This window comes from Rana temporaria, chromosome 5, assembly GCF_905171775.1.
Source record: "Rana temporaria chromosome 5, aRanTem1.1, whole genome shotgun sequence".
In the NCBI taxonomy this organism is placed as follows: Eukaryota; Metazoa; Chordata; class Amphibia; order Anura; family Ranidae; genus Rana; species Rana temporaria.
Window position 1 is genome coordinate 251,569,212 of NC_053493.1, and position 18,085 is coordinate 251,587,296.

General features: G+C 44.7%; 1 protein-coding gene across 1 annotated transcript in view; it reads right to left on the reverse strand.

Annotated features, from left to right (window-relative positions):
* Positions 1 to 17,645, reverse strand: part of ELOVL2 (ELOVL fatty acid elongase 2) — a 135,995-nt gene extending 118,350 nt beyond the window's left edge. Inside the window, exon 1 of the mRNA XM_040353721.1 lies at positions 17,519 to 17,645. Within this exon, the coding sequence (XP_040209655.1) occupies positions 17,519 to 17,521 (3 nt within the window). The 5' untranslated portion in view covers positions 17,522 to 17,645. The remainder of the gene's footprint in view (positions 1 to 17,518) is intronic.
* Positions 17,646 to 18,085: the final 440 nt, after the last annotated feature.

Here is an 18,085-nt window from a genome sequence, read left to right on the forward strand (position 1 = left end):
CATCCCCCCCACAGTGCCCACTGCTTATAAATCTTCTTTTCACATTAAAATACTGTCACTATATACCTTTGTTGATGATCTGTATACCACGGTCACATGATAATTTTCACAGTTTCTCCAGTGCTGAGAGTTCAGGTAGGTGGAGATTTCCACTGCAGCCTGTATACACGCCCACATGTGTGATATCAATATCATGTGACCTGGCTAGCTCTGAGAACAAGAAAAAAAAAACGTTCTCTCCAGCCTAAAAGACACAACTGAGCACAACTGAGCATGTGCAGGTCAGCTACTCTGCCTGTGTTAGCTGGCCTTCCCCATATAGACAATGCAGTAGCTGAAGGATCTATGCATACAGGATAAAACAGCCTTTTCACACAATGCCAGAGGATTAACCCCTTAAGTTCCACAGTGAGTATACCAAGCATGCTACGCTGCATAGACAGACTGATTTTACTGTTGTGGGTTTAGTAACACTTTAAGCATACATTTGTGCGAAGGGCCATATTTGCCCACACATGAAGCACAGGTGTTCCATGCATCCGTTTACAGGCAGTCCCATTCATAGAAAAGAAAAAAATGCGCTAAAAAGTCCTAAATAAGTTTAAAATAACAGTGCAGTCCAAAGATTGAGCACCGGTGTAACACAACATATCTTGGAAATTGGATCAAAACCTGATAAATTCCATGCTTACCAGATAGTAAGCCACTAAAGCAGGTGGCTATAGGCCAGCCCAGGCCTTTGGTTGGTGAGATAACACTAGCTTATCCAAATAATGGTAAGGTTACAGATGGGTAGAAAGTGGACTCAACAGCATAGATAATTAAAGGGGTTTTCCACTTTTTTTTAAGTTTATTAAAAGTCAGCAGCTACAAACTTACTTGACACTTACTTGCTCCACGGCTCCAGCGACGCGCCGGCCGGGGCTCCGCTCCTCGCCCCCCCTCGCCGGCCGGCGTCTTCATTCTTAGTGTGGGCACCCAGCAGTGACAGCTTTCGGCTTCACGGCCGGGCACCCACTGCGCATGCGCGAGCGGCGTGGCGCCGTCCGATTGGACAGGCGCTCATCTACAGGGAGGGGCTGTGAAAAGGCGATTAAGCTAATCGCCTTTCCAGCCCCTCGGCAGAAGGAGGAAGTGGGACAGGAAGTCCCCTTCTCCTGAAGCCCCCACTCCCCCCCCCAAAAAAATGACATGCCAAATGTGGCATGTAAGGGGGCGAGGAGTGGGTTAAGCGGAAGTTCCATTTTTAGGTGGAACTCCACTTTAATTAACCCAAAAAAGAAAAAAATAACATAGCGTAATCCTGTCAATTCGAAAGACTATATGACAGTATTAATGCACTTACAATTTTGAAATTAATAACTGCACCCAGTGATAACAAATTACACAAGTGTACCACCACCACATAAAAGGCCTCCTTACCAGATGGCAGATATTGAACACAGAAATGCCCTGAACAGATGGTAAACAAAGGCACCCAGAAATCCACCGCAGTGTGCACCACCACCATATATCATGTCCCCTTACCAGACAACAAGCAGCTGAAAGCAAATCGTACACTGACAGCAATCTTCTAATCAAAACCAGGCTGCGGGCAGGACCTCTGCATGTAATCCGTATGCTCCGTGGGACTAGAGGGAGTACGTTTTTACCCCAAGGACAAATAATAATGGACCATAGTGTAAAACCATACAAATAATTGTAATTTAAATGAAAACGGTTACACTTACAATAAACACGATAAAAGTAACATGTATTCAAGGCCGGCCGGCTACAATGCAAAAAGCTCCTGTCCTCGACAGCGTGGTGACGTCAGCACGTACCTCCTCAGACGCGTTTCGTCATCACAGACATTCTCTATTGTAACTATTGTCTCAATTTGACATCCATGTGGGTGTGTCCCCCCCAAACTCACACTACCTGCATTTGAGGACGTGCACCTGCACCCAAACAATGTTAAATTGTGAGCAGTGGTTGTGTCCATGCAGCTGCTGCTCCCCAATAGGCATTATTAGAACTGCCTGTATGCAGTTGCATGCAATCGGCACATTCCATGTGGGCAAATGTGGCCCTTTGCAAGGATGTACGCTTAAGTAACGCCTGTGTGAATAAGGCTTTTTTGTTCCATTCTCAATAATACAATTCCTTTTAAAATTCACTAGTACCCCATGTAGATGTACAGTGCTGCAAGCTCAGGTGCAATGTCCTAAAGAAATAAAAGAAACTGTAAAGGGCGTAACTTTTCAACAACGGCCAAACATTTCATATTCTATTTTAAGTAGCTTGACATTTTAAATGTATGTTTAAATGCAATTTGAATTTATCTTGATATCAGCCTCTTAAAGAGGAAGTAAACCCTTGCTTAGAAAAAAAACAAAAAAAAAAAACCTGCAAGACAATGGCATAATGAGCTAGTATGCATTATGAATTACTTACCTGAGAACGAAGGCCCGCAGCGGTCCTCGGACACGTCCTCCGTCGCCACCATGATACCCGGAGTTACTTCCGGGTATTGCTGCTCCGGGGCTGTGACTGGCCGGAGCAGCGATGACGTCACTCCCGTGCATGTGCGCGGGAGCCGCCACTAACGGCGTGATGCCATTGGTAGCGGCACACTCAGTGCGTCTGCTCGCCGTTGTCTACGACGCAAGTGCCGTAGACGTCGGTGTCATCATTCTTGGAAATATCTCCTTAACTGTGTAGGTTAAGGAGATATTTCTTGGACCTACAGGTAAGCCTTAATCTAGGCTTACCTGTAGGTCAAAGTGGTCTGTACAGGTTTACAACCACTTTAAGCTGATCATACACTGTTCAAATTTTGTGCGGTTCCTAATGATCCTGACGAAATTTGCTTTGTGTGTGGCCTTGTCAGCCCCCTCCTTAAAAAATTGAAGAAGCTAGGTGGAAAATTGCCAGCTTAGCAGCAGTTGCATCCAATCAGATGCAGCACAGCTGTTAGTGCCGCTTCACACAGGGGCAACCCGACTTACAGCGTGACAAACTCTGATAAACTATTTTCTTTTCCTGTAAAGTTGCTTCAGTTAAGACAGTGATCCGACTTTGGAGGTGACTTCCATTGAAATCAATGGGTACAAGTTGCCTACAAGTTGCCTTGAAGTAGTACAGGAACCTTTTCTGAAGTCGGAGCGACTTCAGTAGTGTACATTAAGACGACTCTCATTCACCTCAATGGAATTTCTCATGTCGCGCGACTTTAGGCGACACAAGTCGGAACCCAAGTCGCTGTAGTGTGAACCGGCACTTAAGGTATTCTGACGGCCACTGTAGGCAGCTGTCAGACTGCAATAGCCCAAAAGGGGAATTTATCTATACCTCTTAAACGTGGATGGAGTGGAAAGAGGAATCTATAAAAAAAAAATTTTTGTTCAGCCCTTAGGCTGAAAGAAAAAAAAAAATCCACTGGTACATGGCCAGCTTTATAATCCTGTGTAAGTAGAACTCTGCTGCATGCACATGTGCCGACATGTTGGCAGAAGGAGAGAAGAGAGAGATGACTACCACAGTCTGCTGGTTCACCTTTATTGTCCAATCACAAGACAAGACAGGGTAGGGACAAAGTTGTAAGGTGAGGTCACCAACCTGACTATGCTGTCTGGCAGAGATGTACAGATTTTAGGACTAGCGGCATAAGAATCCTTCGGTATGTAAACAGCTCCTTCTGTATATAAGCATTTAAACTGCATATTTACCTGTTTGTATGGCGTTTGGCTTTAGCTACCTTTTATAATCACCTTCGACACAAGATAAAAAAAGGATTTAAGGGGAAAAAGTCATAAGATCACAGATAAGAGAATCCCTACATCTGCAGGCTTCAAAGTACCTGTTGCTCCTTTATACACTGGACCTGTATCATTGCATAAGAACAGTATAGCTCTGGCGATGGATTCAGAATAACGCCAGCAATGCAGTGGCTGCATTAGAAAACATTGCCTGTACTGGAATTACACAATAATAAATCATCAAATGAAATATATATATATATATATATATATATATATATATATATATATATATATATATATATATATATGTCAGGCACCTAAATCTTTCCTAAAAAATAATTCGAGAGGGAGGGGCAGCACTCTGAGCCTATCATTTTGCATAGTGCTTGTTAGCCTAAAGCCTAAAGCCTCGTACACACAATGAGAATATAGGACATATATTTTTTTTTTTGCATGCTCGAAAATTAAGATGTTACTAAAGTTCTGAAAATTCCTGGCTACCTAGCAGCAGAAGATAGAAGTGCAGCAATTTCAGACTCAGGCCCTGTACACACGACCGGGAATCCCGTCAGGAAAAGAAAACGTTTTCCTGACGGGATTCCTGGCAAGCTTTTCTTGTAAAGCCGTGCATTCAGACGGCCATTCAAAGGAACCGCCGTTCTTTTGAATGGCAAGAACGCGGTGACGTCATCGACTACGACAAGCCGGCGCTCGTCACATTCAATGCCGCCGCCGCCATCTTGCTACACACCACACTAAACTTGCATGCTACCACGCATGCGTTGAACTCTTATAGAGCATGCGCGGGTTTACCTGGGACAGGTAAGCATACAGACGACTGTTTTCTCAGCAGGAAACACTCTACCGGGAAACCAGGGTTCTCTATTTTCCCGTTGGGATTCTTGGCTGTTTTCCTGATGGGAAAACTGCTAGGGAGCATACACACGGCCTGGATTCCCGGCCAAAAGCTCTCCTGGTAGTTTTCCTGCCGGGAAAATCGGTCGTGTGTAGAAGGTTTTAGAGTGAAATCAATTGATCCCTAACAGTAGGCCAATATAGCTATACCTGGCAGGTAAATTTAGGAGCAATCCTGCCTAAACACCAGGGTACTACATCTGGTATTGTAATGTATTCTTTCCAGGGCTTTTTTTCTCAGAGAATAGGTGCAGGAACTCCCCCCCTTCTGAGTCCCCCCTTGTCTCCGCCCCTACCTACCTCCAAGTAATGTCCTTTGATTCCACCCCCTAGCCACCTCCCAGTACTGCCCCAAGTATCATTTACTAAATAATTTGTATGCAATTTGTTCTTGTCTAATAAACAAGAAAATAGGGTTGTCCCGATACCACTTTTTTAGGACCGAGTACAAGTACCGATACTTTTTTTCATGTAGTCGCCGATACCGAATACCGATACTTTTTTTAAATGTCATGTGACAGTTTTCAAACCACAATACAGACTAAGGATATTTTCTTTAGAATTATGAAGAACTCTAACTCAAGACATTATAAAAGAATAAAAATGAGTAAAAATGAATAAAAATGTTTTATTTGCTTGTCACGCAGTAGTAAAAAACTCAAAGAATTTTCATAGAACATGTTGATAAATACAAAAAAAGTATTCTATTTAGGTATCGGGAGCATTTGCGCGAGTACGAGTACTCCCGCAAATACTCGGTATCGGTCCCGATACCGATACTAGTATCGGTATCTGGACAACCCTACAAGAAAAGCAGTAAAAATAAGATGCACTGGAGCCAGCAACAATAGACCCCACCCCAGTAATAAGATCCTTCCAAGCAACAACAGATTCCACACCCACCAATAATAGAACCCACCCCAACAATAGGTCCTCCCAAGCAACAAAAATTCCCCTCCCAGCAATAATAGACCCCACCCCAGCAACAATAGATCCCTCACACGATAATAGAATCCCCCAGCAACAACGGTCCCCACCCCAGTAACAATAGTTTCCCCCAGAAATAGACCCCATCCCAGCAACAATAGTTCTCCACGCAATAGACATCCCACAGAGAAACAATAGACCAGACACAACAAAATACCACCCTCAGCAACAAAAGATCAACCCCAGCAACATTAGACCCCCACCAGTGACCATACATCCCCCAGCAGACAGCTGCAATAGACCCCCCAGCACACCCCTTGCTATTACATACATTTGGTGCTGGAGGTGCCGGAACTGCGTTCCCCCACGTTCCCGCTGAAAAAAAGCCCTGATTCTTTCCTTTCTGAGCATGCATGGTCTTGCTAATTTTCCCAATTGTTTTTTTGGACAAATATTGTACTGATTAAAAAACTGTACTGTACTTTCTGGTATCGTATGAGAATTTTTTTTGGCCCTTCGGATAATTTCGGACGAACTGTCATGATCAGCTCTCGAAAGCTGTGTACTAGCAATCAGATTATGGTGCGATCGCTTTGAAAACAGTATTTTTTTGATTTTCTGATCATGTGTACTACTACATGCTTACAGGGGAGACCACAAGGGTGAGTTTATCAGTTATCTGTTGATCCTTCGTTGACCAATCAAAGGCTTGGATAGGAGAGGTGACTATAACAAAGTGCACTGCATTTTCTGCATTGGTTTATGAGTCAATTTAAAATAAAATGAGAGTTATTATGATGATTTCAGGGTTGGGTGGGGGGCTTCCTGTCCCTTTAGACACAGTGTGATCCCTTTAGGGGTGTCTGGGGGGGTTGGGTGGTCTCCTCACCATTCAATGTCTAAACACGTAAAATAGTTGATATGCTTCAATATAGTTCCGGTATGAGCAGGGTGATAGGGCGAGATTTGCTTTTTCTCCCCTTTTTTTTGTTTTTTGTTTTCCTTCCTTCATATTTTACTTTTTTGCTATTGTTTATGTTTTGGTATCATATCTGTGTGGATATTTCTTTCCTTGGAAGATGTTCTTGCTTTTGATCTATTACAATTCGATTTCACTGTATATTCTATATACTGTAATTTTATCCTACAGTTTATATTGTAATGACTCTATTTTATTTGAAATAAACACAAATTTGAACGAAAAAAAATTAAATGAGAGGTCAAGGACCTCAAGGAATGTGAAAATAGGTGCAAATGATTTTATTTTCAGCAAGGCAACAGAAAAGCCTATGTATTTGTGCTATGTGGTGCGCTATACTGCAGGGCACTGTAGATGAGCAGTGCAGTAATGAGTGTTATAGCGCAGGTCTTGGCGTGCATTATAATGCCTGGTGTGAATTAGAGCCGGTTCACACTGGGGCGGCACGACTTCGGGGGCGACTCGGCCAGGCGACCTGAAGACGACTTCTAAGGCGACTTGCAAAATGACTTCTGTATAGAAGTCAATGCAAGTCGCCCCCGAAGTCGTACAAGAACCTTTTTGCAACTTGCGTCGCTCCTATTAGAACGGTTATATTCACTATAATGGGACGCGACTTGTCAGGCGGCTGCGTCGCCTGTCGCCCCAGTGTGAATCGGGTCTTAAGCTAGCAATACTGTACATGTATCGCAATTTGGCCGGTTCAGCAGGGACCAGACAATATTCGATTCATGTATAGACAGGCTGATTGTATCCATCGATCGACTTGGATACAACCAGCCTGTCAATTTTTTTTGCATCAGATTACTGCCAGTGGCTATAGCTACTAGCAGTAATCATTGTGTTCTGCCAGCCAGAAAGGCTCCCAGAGCCCCCTGCTGTAAGAACACAATAGTGCTGTGGGAGGGATTCCCCCATCAACACTAACTGCATTGATGGGGGAATTGAGTGATTTTCTTTACTTCCACCAAGAAAATCGAATCATCTATGGGTCGCCTTAATTGACTCAGGATACGTAGTACCTATAACAACTGATCTAAAATCTTTTCAGCTTGGTAAAAAGAACACTATCATTCCACAAATCAAATACCAAGGATTAGATGGTTAGTGTAATTAGCAGTGGCGTATCATCAATGTGTACAGTGCATGCCATGTACACGGGTCCCAAGGGGGTGGTGCCCACTGTGCACTTACAGGTGAACTGGGGGGTGAATATAATTTTACTAGCACAATGGGACTGATATATATCCTGGGGGGGTTGTCCACAATTAAAGATGTAGGGCTAGATTCACATAGATCAGCGGATCTTTAGATCCGCTGATCTATGTGATTTAAGATCCGCTGCCGCAAGTTTGAGAGGCAAGTGGGTAATTCACAAACCACTTACCTCCAAACTTGCGGCGGCGGATCGTAAAACCCCCGGCGGAATTAAAATTCCGCGGCTAGGGGGAGTGTACTATTTAAATCAGGCGCGTCCCCGCGCCGATTTAAATAAGCATGCGCCGTCCGCGAAATTTCCCGGCGTGCATTGCTCCCCACTGACGTTGCTAGGACGTCAGTGGTTTCGGCGTGAGCGTAACTTGCGGCGCGCAGGTTTCTGAATCGGCGTACGCAAACGACGTAAAAAAATTCAAAATCGACGCGGGAACGACGGCTATACTTAACATTGGCTGCGCCTCATAGAAGCAGGGGTAAGTATACGCTGGGAAAACCGTTACGGAAACGTTGTAACAACACTGCGTCGGGTCCGCGTACGTTCGTGAATTTGCGTATCTCGCTGATTTACATATTTCTTAGCGTAAATCAGCGAGAACGCCCCCGCGCCATTTTTAAATTGCAGGTAAGATCCGACGGTGTAACACAGTTACACCTGTCGGATCTTAGGCATATCTATGCGTAACTGATTCTATGAATCAGGCGCAAAGATACAACCAGCCTAACTCTGAGATACGATGGAGTATCAGGAGATACACCATCGTATCTCTCTCTCTGAATCTGGCCCATAAACTTTAAGAGCCCATTTGGGTGGAAGCTGGTTAAACTGTTGCTATGTTTTTGGATTATGAGAAGGTAACAGGTCAGAGCACCTGGAGGAAACCCTAGCAAACATAATAAGATAATACAGACAGAATACCTTTCAGAGATTGAGCTCAGAACCTCAGTGCTGCAAGACAAGACTGCTAAACACACTACGGGCCAGATTCACGTATCTGGGCGTATGTTTGTGCGGGTGTAGCGTATCCTATTTACGCTACTCCGCCGCAACTTAGACAGGCAAGTGCAGTATTTACAAAGCACTTGCTCCGTAAGTTGCGGCGGCGTAGCATAAATGGGCCGGCGTAATCCCGCGTAATTCAAAGTAGGCTGGTAGGGGGCGTGTTGTATGGAAATGAATCGTGACCCCACGTAAATGACGCGCCTAACGAACGGCGCATGCGCGCGCATGCTCAGTATCACGTCGAATTTTATCTGTAAATTACGCCGGCTCAATGCTTAGTCGACGTGAACGTAACCTACGCCCATCCCCATTCACGTACGACTTACGCAAACGACGTAAAATACGACGCTGTTCCGACGTCCATACTTTGCATTGCCTGCGCCTCATATAGCAGGGGTAACTTTGCGCCGGACGTAAGCCTAACGTAAATGGCGTAGCGGGCGCATGTACGTTCGTGAATCGGCGTATCTACCTCATTCGCATATTCTACGCGTAAATCTATGGAAGCGCCCCTTGCGGCCAGTGTAAATATGCACCCAAGATACGACGGCGTAAGAGACTTACGTCAGTCATATCTTGGCAACAGTGAGGCGTATCTGATTCTATGAATCAGGCGCATAGATGCGACGCCTCACATTCGGACTTCAGGAGATAGGCCGTCGTAAGTCCTTTGTGAATCTGGGCCAGCAACTTTTTCATTCTTGAGAAATGAGGCCCAACTTCTGATTTTCACACTTGCCCACTACATTCAGAAAATGCCCCTGGGTATTGGTATACTAAAACGTCACCAGTGTTGGATTGCTATGGGTTTTTACAAATCAAATAAAGTCATACAGAGGTAAAACGAGCCAGACTCTAGGCATGCTACATGTGAGGGATCGCTTTCAGAATCTCTTCAGTCCCCACATCTCACCCTATGCTGTTTAATGAACCAGGATCTTCAACAACAATACCAGAATGTCAACTAGTAATTAAAGCCGCTTAGGTGCAAGCACATTCAATCTGTTAGCAGCTATGAGCGCGCAACTCTAGACGCGGAAAGATCTCCGACTCTAAGCTCACTCCTGGGCTGTTATAAAAAAAAAAAAAACACATCATGGCATACAAAGTTGCATCATTGCCAAGAGGAATTTGTAAGATATACTGATTGAATATATCATACATGCTAAGGATACATTCCTGACACTTGTATGGAACCCCCCCCCCCCCACCCAACATTACAACTGAACTGAAGATATAAAAGACACAAATGAATGCAGCTCTTTATTCATTAATGAAACATTAAACATATTTTTAAATGCAGTGTAATTTAACTTGACTTTTACAGTCACTGTACAGCAGAGCTCAGACAGGGGGAGGGCAGCGCAAGGAACCAATCAGTGGTGCTGCAGCACAAGGAATATGCAGATAGGAGAAGAGAGTGATACAGAGATGATCTCATTGGTCTGGTGCTTCTTTTTTCACTGTTCATTTACAGAAGGTATAAGACCTGTAAGTGACACTACTGCAACGGCATTTATATTTCTTTCCATCCAATCCTGAGATTTACAATGCTCTGTCACACAACCCAGCCCTGCTTCTGAAAAATCTGAAGCATGATTGCCCTCAAAGGGCTGGTTGCATCTGTAAGACTATGTATCTTCTCTTTTTAGGGGTGTGCTACGTACAGACTGCAGGGTTCAGGGGTGCGCTATGTACAGAGTGCAGAGCTCAGAGGTGTGTTCATACAGCATGCAGAGTTCAGGGGTGCACAGTGTATAGAGTGCAGGGGTGTGCTACGTACAGAGTGCAGAGTTTAGAAGTGTGATATGTGCAGAGTTCAGGGGTGCACTATGTACAGAGTTCAAGGGTGCGCTATGTATAGAGTTCAGGGGTAAACTATGTACAGAGTGCAGAGTTCAGGGGTGTGCTATGTACAGAGTTCAGGGGTGCACAGTGTATAGAGTGCAGAGTTTAGTGGTACACCATGTACAGAGTTCAGGGGTGTGCTACATACAGAGTGCAGAGTTTAGAAGTGCACTATGTACAGAGTTCAAGGGTGCGCTATGTATAGAGTTCAGGGGTAAACTATGTACAGAGTGCAGAGTTCAGGGATGTGCTATGTACAGAGTTCAGGGGTGTGCTACGCACAGAGTGAAGAGTTCAGGGGTGCACCATGTACAGAGTGCAGAGTTCAGGGGTGCGCCATGTGCAGAGTTCAGGGGTGCACAGTGTATAGAGTGCAGAGTTTAGTGGTACACCATGTACAGAGTTCAGGGGTGTGCTACGTACAGAGTGCAGAGTTTAGAAGTGTAATATGTGCAGAGTTCAGGGGTGCACTATGTACAGAGTTCAAGGGTGTGCTATGTACAGAGTTCAGGGGTAAACTATGTACAGAGTGCAGAGTTCAGGGGTGTGGTATGTACAGAGTTCAGGGGTGTGCTACGTACAGATTTTAGAAGTGTGATATGTACAGAGTGAAGAGTTCAGGGGTGCTATGTGCAGAGTTCAGGGGTGCACCATGTACAGAGTGCAGAGTTTAGGGGTGCACAGTGTATAGAGTGCAGAGTTTAGTGGTACACCATGTACAGAGTTCAGGGGTGTGCTACGTACAGAGTGCAGAGTTTAGAAGTGTAATATGTGCAGAGTTCAGGGGTGCACTATGTACAGAGTTCAAGGGTGTGCTATGTACAGAGTTCAGGGGTAAACTATGTACAGAGTGCAGAGTTCAGGGGTGTGGTATGTACAGAGTTCAGGGGTGTGCTACGTACAGATTTTAGAAGTGTGATATGTACAGAGTGAAGAGTTCAGGGGTGCTATGTGCAGAGTTCAGGGGTGCACCATGTACAGAGTGCAGAGTTCAGGGGTGCACCATGTATAGAGTGCAGAGTTCAGGGGTGCACCATGTACAGGGTTCAGGGGTGTGCTACGTACAGAGTGCAGAGTTTAGAAGTGTGATATGTGCAGAGTTCAGGGGTGCACTATGTACAGAGTTCAAGGGTGTGCTATGTACAGAGTTCAGGGGTAAACTATGTACAGAGTGCAGAGTTCAGGGTGTGCTATGTACAGAGTTCAGGAGTGTGCTACGTACAGATTTTAGAAGTGTGATATGTACAGAGTGGAGAGTTCAGGGGTGCACCATGTACAGAGTGCAGAGTTCAGAGGTGCACCATATACAGAGTTCAGGGGTGCACCATGTGCAGAGTTCAGGGGTGCACCATGTGCAGAGTTGAGGAGTGCACTGTGTACATCTCTCTATTAGTCTGCTCTCTTCTGTCAGCATGTTCCTTTTTAACACACAAGTATGACAGGACATCTGACTGGTTCCTCGTGCTGCTTCTCCCTCTCACAGTCTGAGCTTTGCTGTACAAGTATAGGAAGAATACCTAGAGACTTACACTGTTTGCATCTAAATAACGACATCTAATAATGTATCAGTTAGTACAGAGCTGTATTATTTATGTCTTATAGGTGCCCCTGTAGCTGAGCCATAAGCCTACAGCCTTTTTACATATTATTTAAATGAACAGCTTGGATGCAAACTTCTCTATGGAAGGCGCATATAACGGCACAGAAAAGGTAAAACTGACCCAACCTGAAATACCTGGGAGTTCTGTATAGAGCGCGTGTGCTGGGCGGCATCATTGCCTAGTTACTCTACTCGCACAAAACAATGGAATCTCCTGGGGGATGAAGGCATTTAACTATTGCCTTTTTCTTTTCTGTAACAGTTTCCTTTGAATGATTGTTTACCTACACAGGATGGATGATAATGATCATTATCTCATTCCTTATTATAAACGGCTGACAGGAAGAGTCCTATAATAGTTCATTCATAGGTTTGCGCAGCCTATTGCATTAGGGTGTGCACCCCCAAAGCTCAAAACACGCACGCCTTTCTCTGCAGCCTCAGCTTCACTGGACAGGGAATGAAAGGGAAGTGCTCTGTGCCAAGCTGCTTCCTGTTCATTCACAAACTGAAGCATAGTAAACCATGCTTTATTTATGAATGGACACAGTGAGCGAGTGTGTTCAATTAGAAAAGGAAGGGGCCAGTAAACTATGTACCGTATTTATCGGCGTATACCGCGCACTTTTTTGCCCTTAAAATCAGGACAAAATCGTGGGTGCGCGATATACGCCGATACTCGCTTCCCACGCTGCGTTTGAATCCGCCGCCGACATATACTGAGCGCAGTACATACGGGTACACTCGGCCAGGCTCCCCTCGCGGTTATGTGAGAGGAGCCGAGCGTGCCCGAGTGTACTGCGCTCGGTATATGTCGGCGGCGACGTTCAAACACAGCACGGGAAGCTGGGATCGGCTCAGAGACAGCGCGGGAGAAGCGGGGAGGACACCACGAAGGCCGCAGACGGACGCCGGACTGGACAAGGCCGCCGATGGACGCCGAGCAAGACACCAAAACTAAGTAATAAAACATTTTTTTTCCAGGAATTTCACGTCTAGATTAGGGGTGCGCCCTATAGGCAGATAAATACGGTATTTACTAGCCCCTTGCCCAGCTCTCCATCCTAAAACATCCCCCGCAGCAGCTATAGGGAGAGGAGGCAAGCTAGTAGCACTGCGGGGCAAACAAGGGGGGGAGGTGGAAGCCCGGGCAGTAGGGGGAATAAGCACTGCACATAGTGATTAGGGTGTGCCCAGGCACACCTAGCACATGCACTGCGCAAGCCTATGAGTTCATTCATATCAACACATCTCTACAGCCATTCTGACAAAATGAAACTATGCTTCTATGAGACAGAAATGTTTTACCAATGAAATGTTAGATTTAAATTTGCATTAAAGTGTTACTAAACTTCGGACCCGGCATTCACGATATCTGGTCTCCCACAGTACACAGAACATGGAAATTATTTTAGTAAATATAAACTGCTAAATACCTGTTCTCATCAACAGTATATAGCAGTCTTGTGACCTCTATCAGTGCCTGGTTAAATCTTGTAGGAGGAGTTTTCATACTGCACTGGCTGTCCTATCAGGATGCAGGGCCCCTGATCCTCTGTCTGGACAGTGCTGAATGGCCCTGTGCTGATGCCAAGAAAACCTCTCTAGCAATACACACCAAACTGAGCATGTGCAGCCTGACTCCATTTACTCAGAGATGTTTTGGGGGCAATGCCTTTTTACACAATGCAGAGGATTAACCCCTTAGGTTCCACAGTGAGTATAACCGGCATGCTTTACTGCATATACAGACTGATTTTACTGTTGTGGGTTTAGTAACACTTTAACATTCATAAGCCACCACCATGCAAATCCCTGATCCCTTACCACCTCTCACTCAATAGACAGCATTTATTAAAGTGGTTGTAAACCCATTGTAACAAGTTTATGCTACAGCTAAGCCTATATTAAGGCTTACCTGTAGCTACCCTGGATATCTCCTAAACCTGCATGGTTTAGGAGATATCCCCCTGTGTCTGCATGTGCCAAAGTGATTGGCACATGCGCACTGAAGCAACGGCACGGTGTGCCGTTACTGGCAGCTCCTGCGCGCATTCACCGGAGTGACGTCATCGCGGCGCCAGAGCCGCGATACCCAGAAGTAAGCTCCAGGAGAGATGTCCGTGGCCGGAGGGGGGGGGTCGAGGACAGCTGCGGGGGCTTCGATCTAAGGTAAGTAATACATAATGAGCTAGTACGCTATCCAGGTTTTATTGTCAAAACTTAATTGAACAAGCTGAAGTTAGAAGCTGATTGGTTACTATACACCGGATTCTGAATGCTCCAGTTTTAGTAAATCCCCCCCAATGTGTCAGGGCTGGAGGATGTTCTGCATTCATTCCTTTTCCAGCAGGGATATGCAATTAGCGGACCTCCAGCTGTTTCAGAACTACAAGTCCCATGAGGCATAACAAGACTCTGACAGCCACAAGCATGACACCCAGAGGCAGAGGCATGATGGGACTTGTAGTTTTGCAACAGCTGGAGGTCCGCTAATTGCATATCCCTGATGTACAGTATACAGAAAGAAGTCCAATATTCACGTTCTGTAGGTTCTATTTCAGCCTCCCAGAAAAACTGCAAACGGATTTAGGGCCCCCAAGGAAAATGTTGGTGACTATTTATTTTTTAACAACCAGGATTGGTCATTATTGAGAAAAATCACGTGATACAATAACTTCAATTTACATGTCAATGCAAAACAATGTAGTGAGGCAGTAACAAATGAACAGAATCTGCATAGAGTACACAACAGGTAGACTACAAGTACACAGCTAACTATCAAGAAAGTTAAGTTATAAAGTTATAAAGTAAGAAATTCAGACAAAGAAAAAAAACATTTAGAAGGGAAATCGAAGGAAAAGGTAAGTGAACCAACAATGCAGTAGCTTAACCCTTTCATGACTAAGCCTTACAAGTTAAAATCCACATTTTTTGCTAGAAAATTACTTAGAATCCCCAAACATTATATATATATATATATATATTTTTTAGCAGAGAATCTAGAGCAGGGATCCTCAAACTACGGCCCTCCAGCTGTTACGGAACTACACATCCCATGAGGCATTGTAAAACTCTGACATTCACAGACTTGACTAGGCATGATGGGCATTGTAGTTCCTGAACAACTGGAGGGCCGTAGTTTGAAGACCCATGATCTAGAGAATAAAATGGCGATTGTTGCAATATTTTATGTCACACGGTATTTGTGCAGCTGTGTTTTAAACGCAACTTTTTGGGGAAAAATACACTTTCATGAATAAAAAAAAATGAAAAAGTAAAGTTAGCCCAATTTTTTTTGTATAATGTGAAAGATGATGTTACGCCGAGTAAATAGATACCAAACATGTCACGCTTTATAATTGCACGTAATCGTGGAATGGCGCCAAACTACGGTATCTAAAAAATCTCCATAGGCGATGCTTTAATTTTTTTTTTACAGTTACCAGGTTAGCGTTACAGAGGAGGTCTAAAGCTAGAATTATTGCTCTCGCTCTGACGACCGCGGCGATATCTCAGGCCTCGTACACACGACCAAGAAACTTGCTGGGAGATATTTTTTTGCCGAGGAAACCGGTCGTGTGTACATTTTCGTGGAGGAAACTGTCGAGAAACTCGACGAGCCAAAAAGAGAGCAAGTTCTCTATTTCCTTGACGGGAATGGAGAAAATTGGCTTGTCGAGTTCCTCGACAGCCTGACAAGGAACTCGACGAGGAAAACTATGTGTTTCGCCCGTCGAGTTCCTCGGTCGTGTGTACGAGGCTTCACATGTATAATTTGAACACCGTTTACATATGAATGAATGAATGAAAACTTATATAGCGCAACACATGCGAACTTAATTGCCTCTGGGCGCTTGTTGTTCCTGTCTCCTTTGGTATCAAAAGAGATGAGTCTTGATCTTTCTCCTGAACGCCAAGTGGTTCTCCTCCAACCAAATGCTGGTTGGTAAAGCGTTCCATAGTCTGCGTTCCATAGTCTGCGTTCCATATGCGGGCGCAACTTTCGTATGCATTTTCTTTGCTGCGCGAGCTGAATTTCTCACTTCCTGTTCCCCCTCAGTAAGCTGTTCTGGCTGACTAACCCCCAGCCAGAACATGGAGGCAAGCTTACTGAGGAGAAACAGGAAGTGAGAAATTCAGACAAAGAAAAAAAACATTTAGAAGGGAAATCGAAAGGAAAAAGTTAGTGAACCAACAATGCACTCGCTTAAAGGAACCTATTTAGAAAATAAAAAACCTTTACAACCCCTTTAACGGTCAGGGAAAACGAGTATCCTACTTTTATTTTAGCGGCTGATAATTGGCGGTCTATAAACCTCCTAGGTAGGCTCACTTGACATTTAAAACGTTTCAGGTATTTCCCCAGCACATCTCCTCATCCATTCAGAGCAGCATGTGATAAGACAATACTTGTCTGAGCCATCTACAATCCGGCTCCATTAATCAGCCCAGTGAAAGAGGTGTATTATCTGGCTAGCTGCGGGTTTCCTTGGCAGTGTTTTTTTAGGTCATCCCATTGGATTCTCCGATTGCCCCCACTCTACAGAATAGGGAACAGACCGCCCCTCTCCTCAGCCCACCATGCTCTCCTCCCCTCTTTCCCATCTAGTACGCTATGCTTACACTCAACCACTCTACAGCCTACAACACTCACTTGTCTGTCCTCACCGCCCCATTGATGGCCAATTAAACTCATGACAGTTCCCACAAGGCTAATGAGATCTACCGATCTGGACCTTACCAAACCCCTAGGCATCAGTAGGCTATTGAGTGCAACTGTCCATTAGGCATGGCATGGCTTGCCTACAGGGGTATTTGATTTTTTTTCCTTGATTACAAAGTATACCTCAGTCAACAATTCTCTTGCTAGCTTTCAATTAAAACAAACTGCTCGCACCAAGTGCACACTCAATCTAGGCACAAGATGCCAATCTGGTGGGGGGTACAAAGCTGGCATGCAATAAGAGTGCTAGGGATTAGTATTGGATGGGAAGCCAGGCAGACAGCTGCTTCACCTTCCAGTCTGGGTGAAGAGGATAAGCTATATTACCATGTGTCTAGTCAAGGAGGGGCGCTAGTGTTTGGAAAGATTGGATCTGGGGGGGGCAATTTATATCCAACATATTTCAAATGCTAAAACACAAAAAAAGAAGAATAAATGCTTGACAGTTGTTGTGATTCCTCCTAAGCACCTGTCACTGGCAGCGTTAGCCCTCACCCATCACACAAATCAGAAGCATAGTAAGTAGAAAAGAATGAATGAATCACATGTACAATGCACATACCATGCTGGAGAGACTTGGAGCTTGGCTGGCAGAATGTGGAGCTGATTGGGTGAGCGCTGTCCAGGGTATCACTGCTCAGCGCTCTGGCTTAGAGGATGGCTCAGCTAGTTGTGCAGGGTAAAAAGGCCGGGGTTATATTCTACATGGCACCCTCAGCATCCCTTTACATGTGCATGCTCCTCCCTGCATGCCTACAGTCTACAAATGCTATTGTGTGCCCTGCGATCACTGCGACCCAAGCGATCACTCAATCAGAAGAAAAATTCTTTCGTTTCGTATTGTGTGTACACGACTATACGATTCAGACTTTCCAAACGAAAATGTACGTTTTCCATTTAACCACTTCCGCTCCAAAAAAAAATGTACCCCCTTCATGACCAGGAATTTTTTTCCCGATACGCCACTGCGTTGCTTTAACTAATTGCGCGGGCGTGCGACACCCAAATAAAACGGATGTCCTTTTTTTTCTCCCACAAATAGAGGTTTCTTTTTGGTGGTATTTGATCACCTCTGCGTTTGTTTTTGTTTTTTTTTGCGCTATAAACAAAAAAATAATATTTTGGAAAA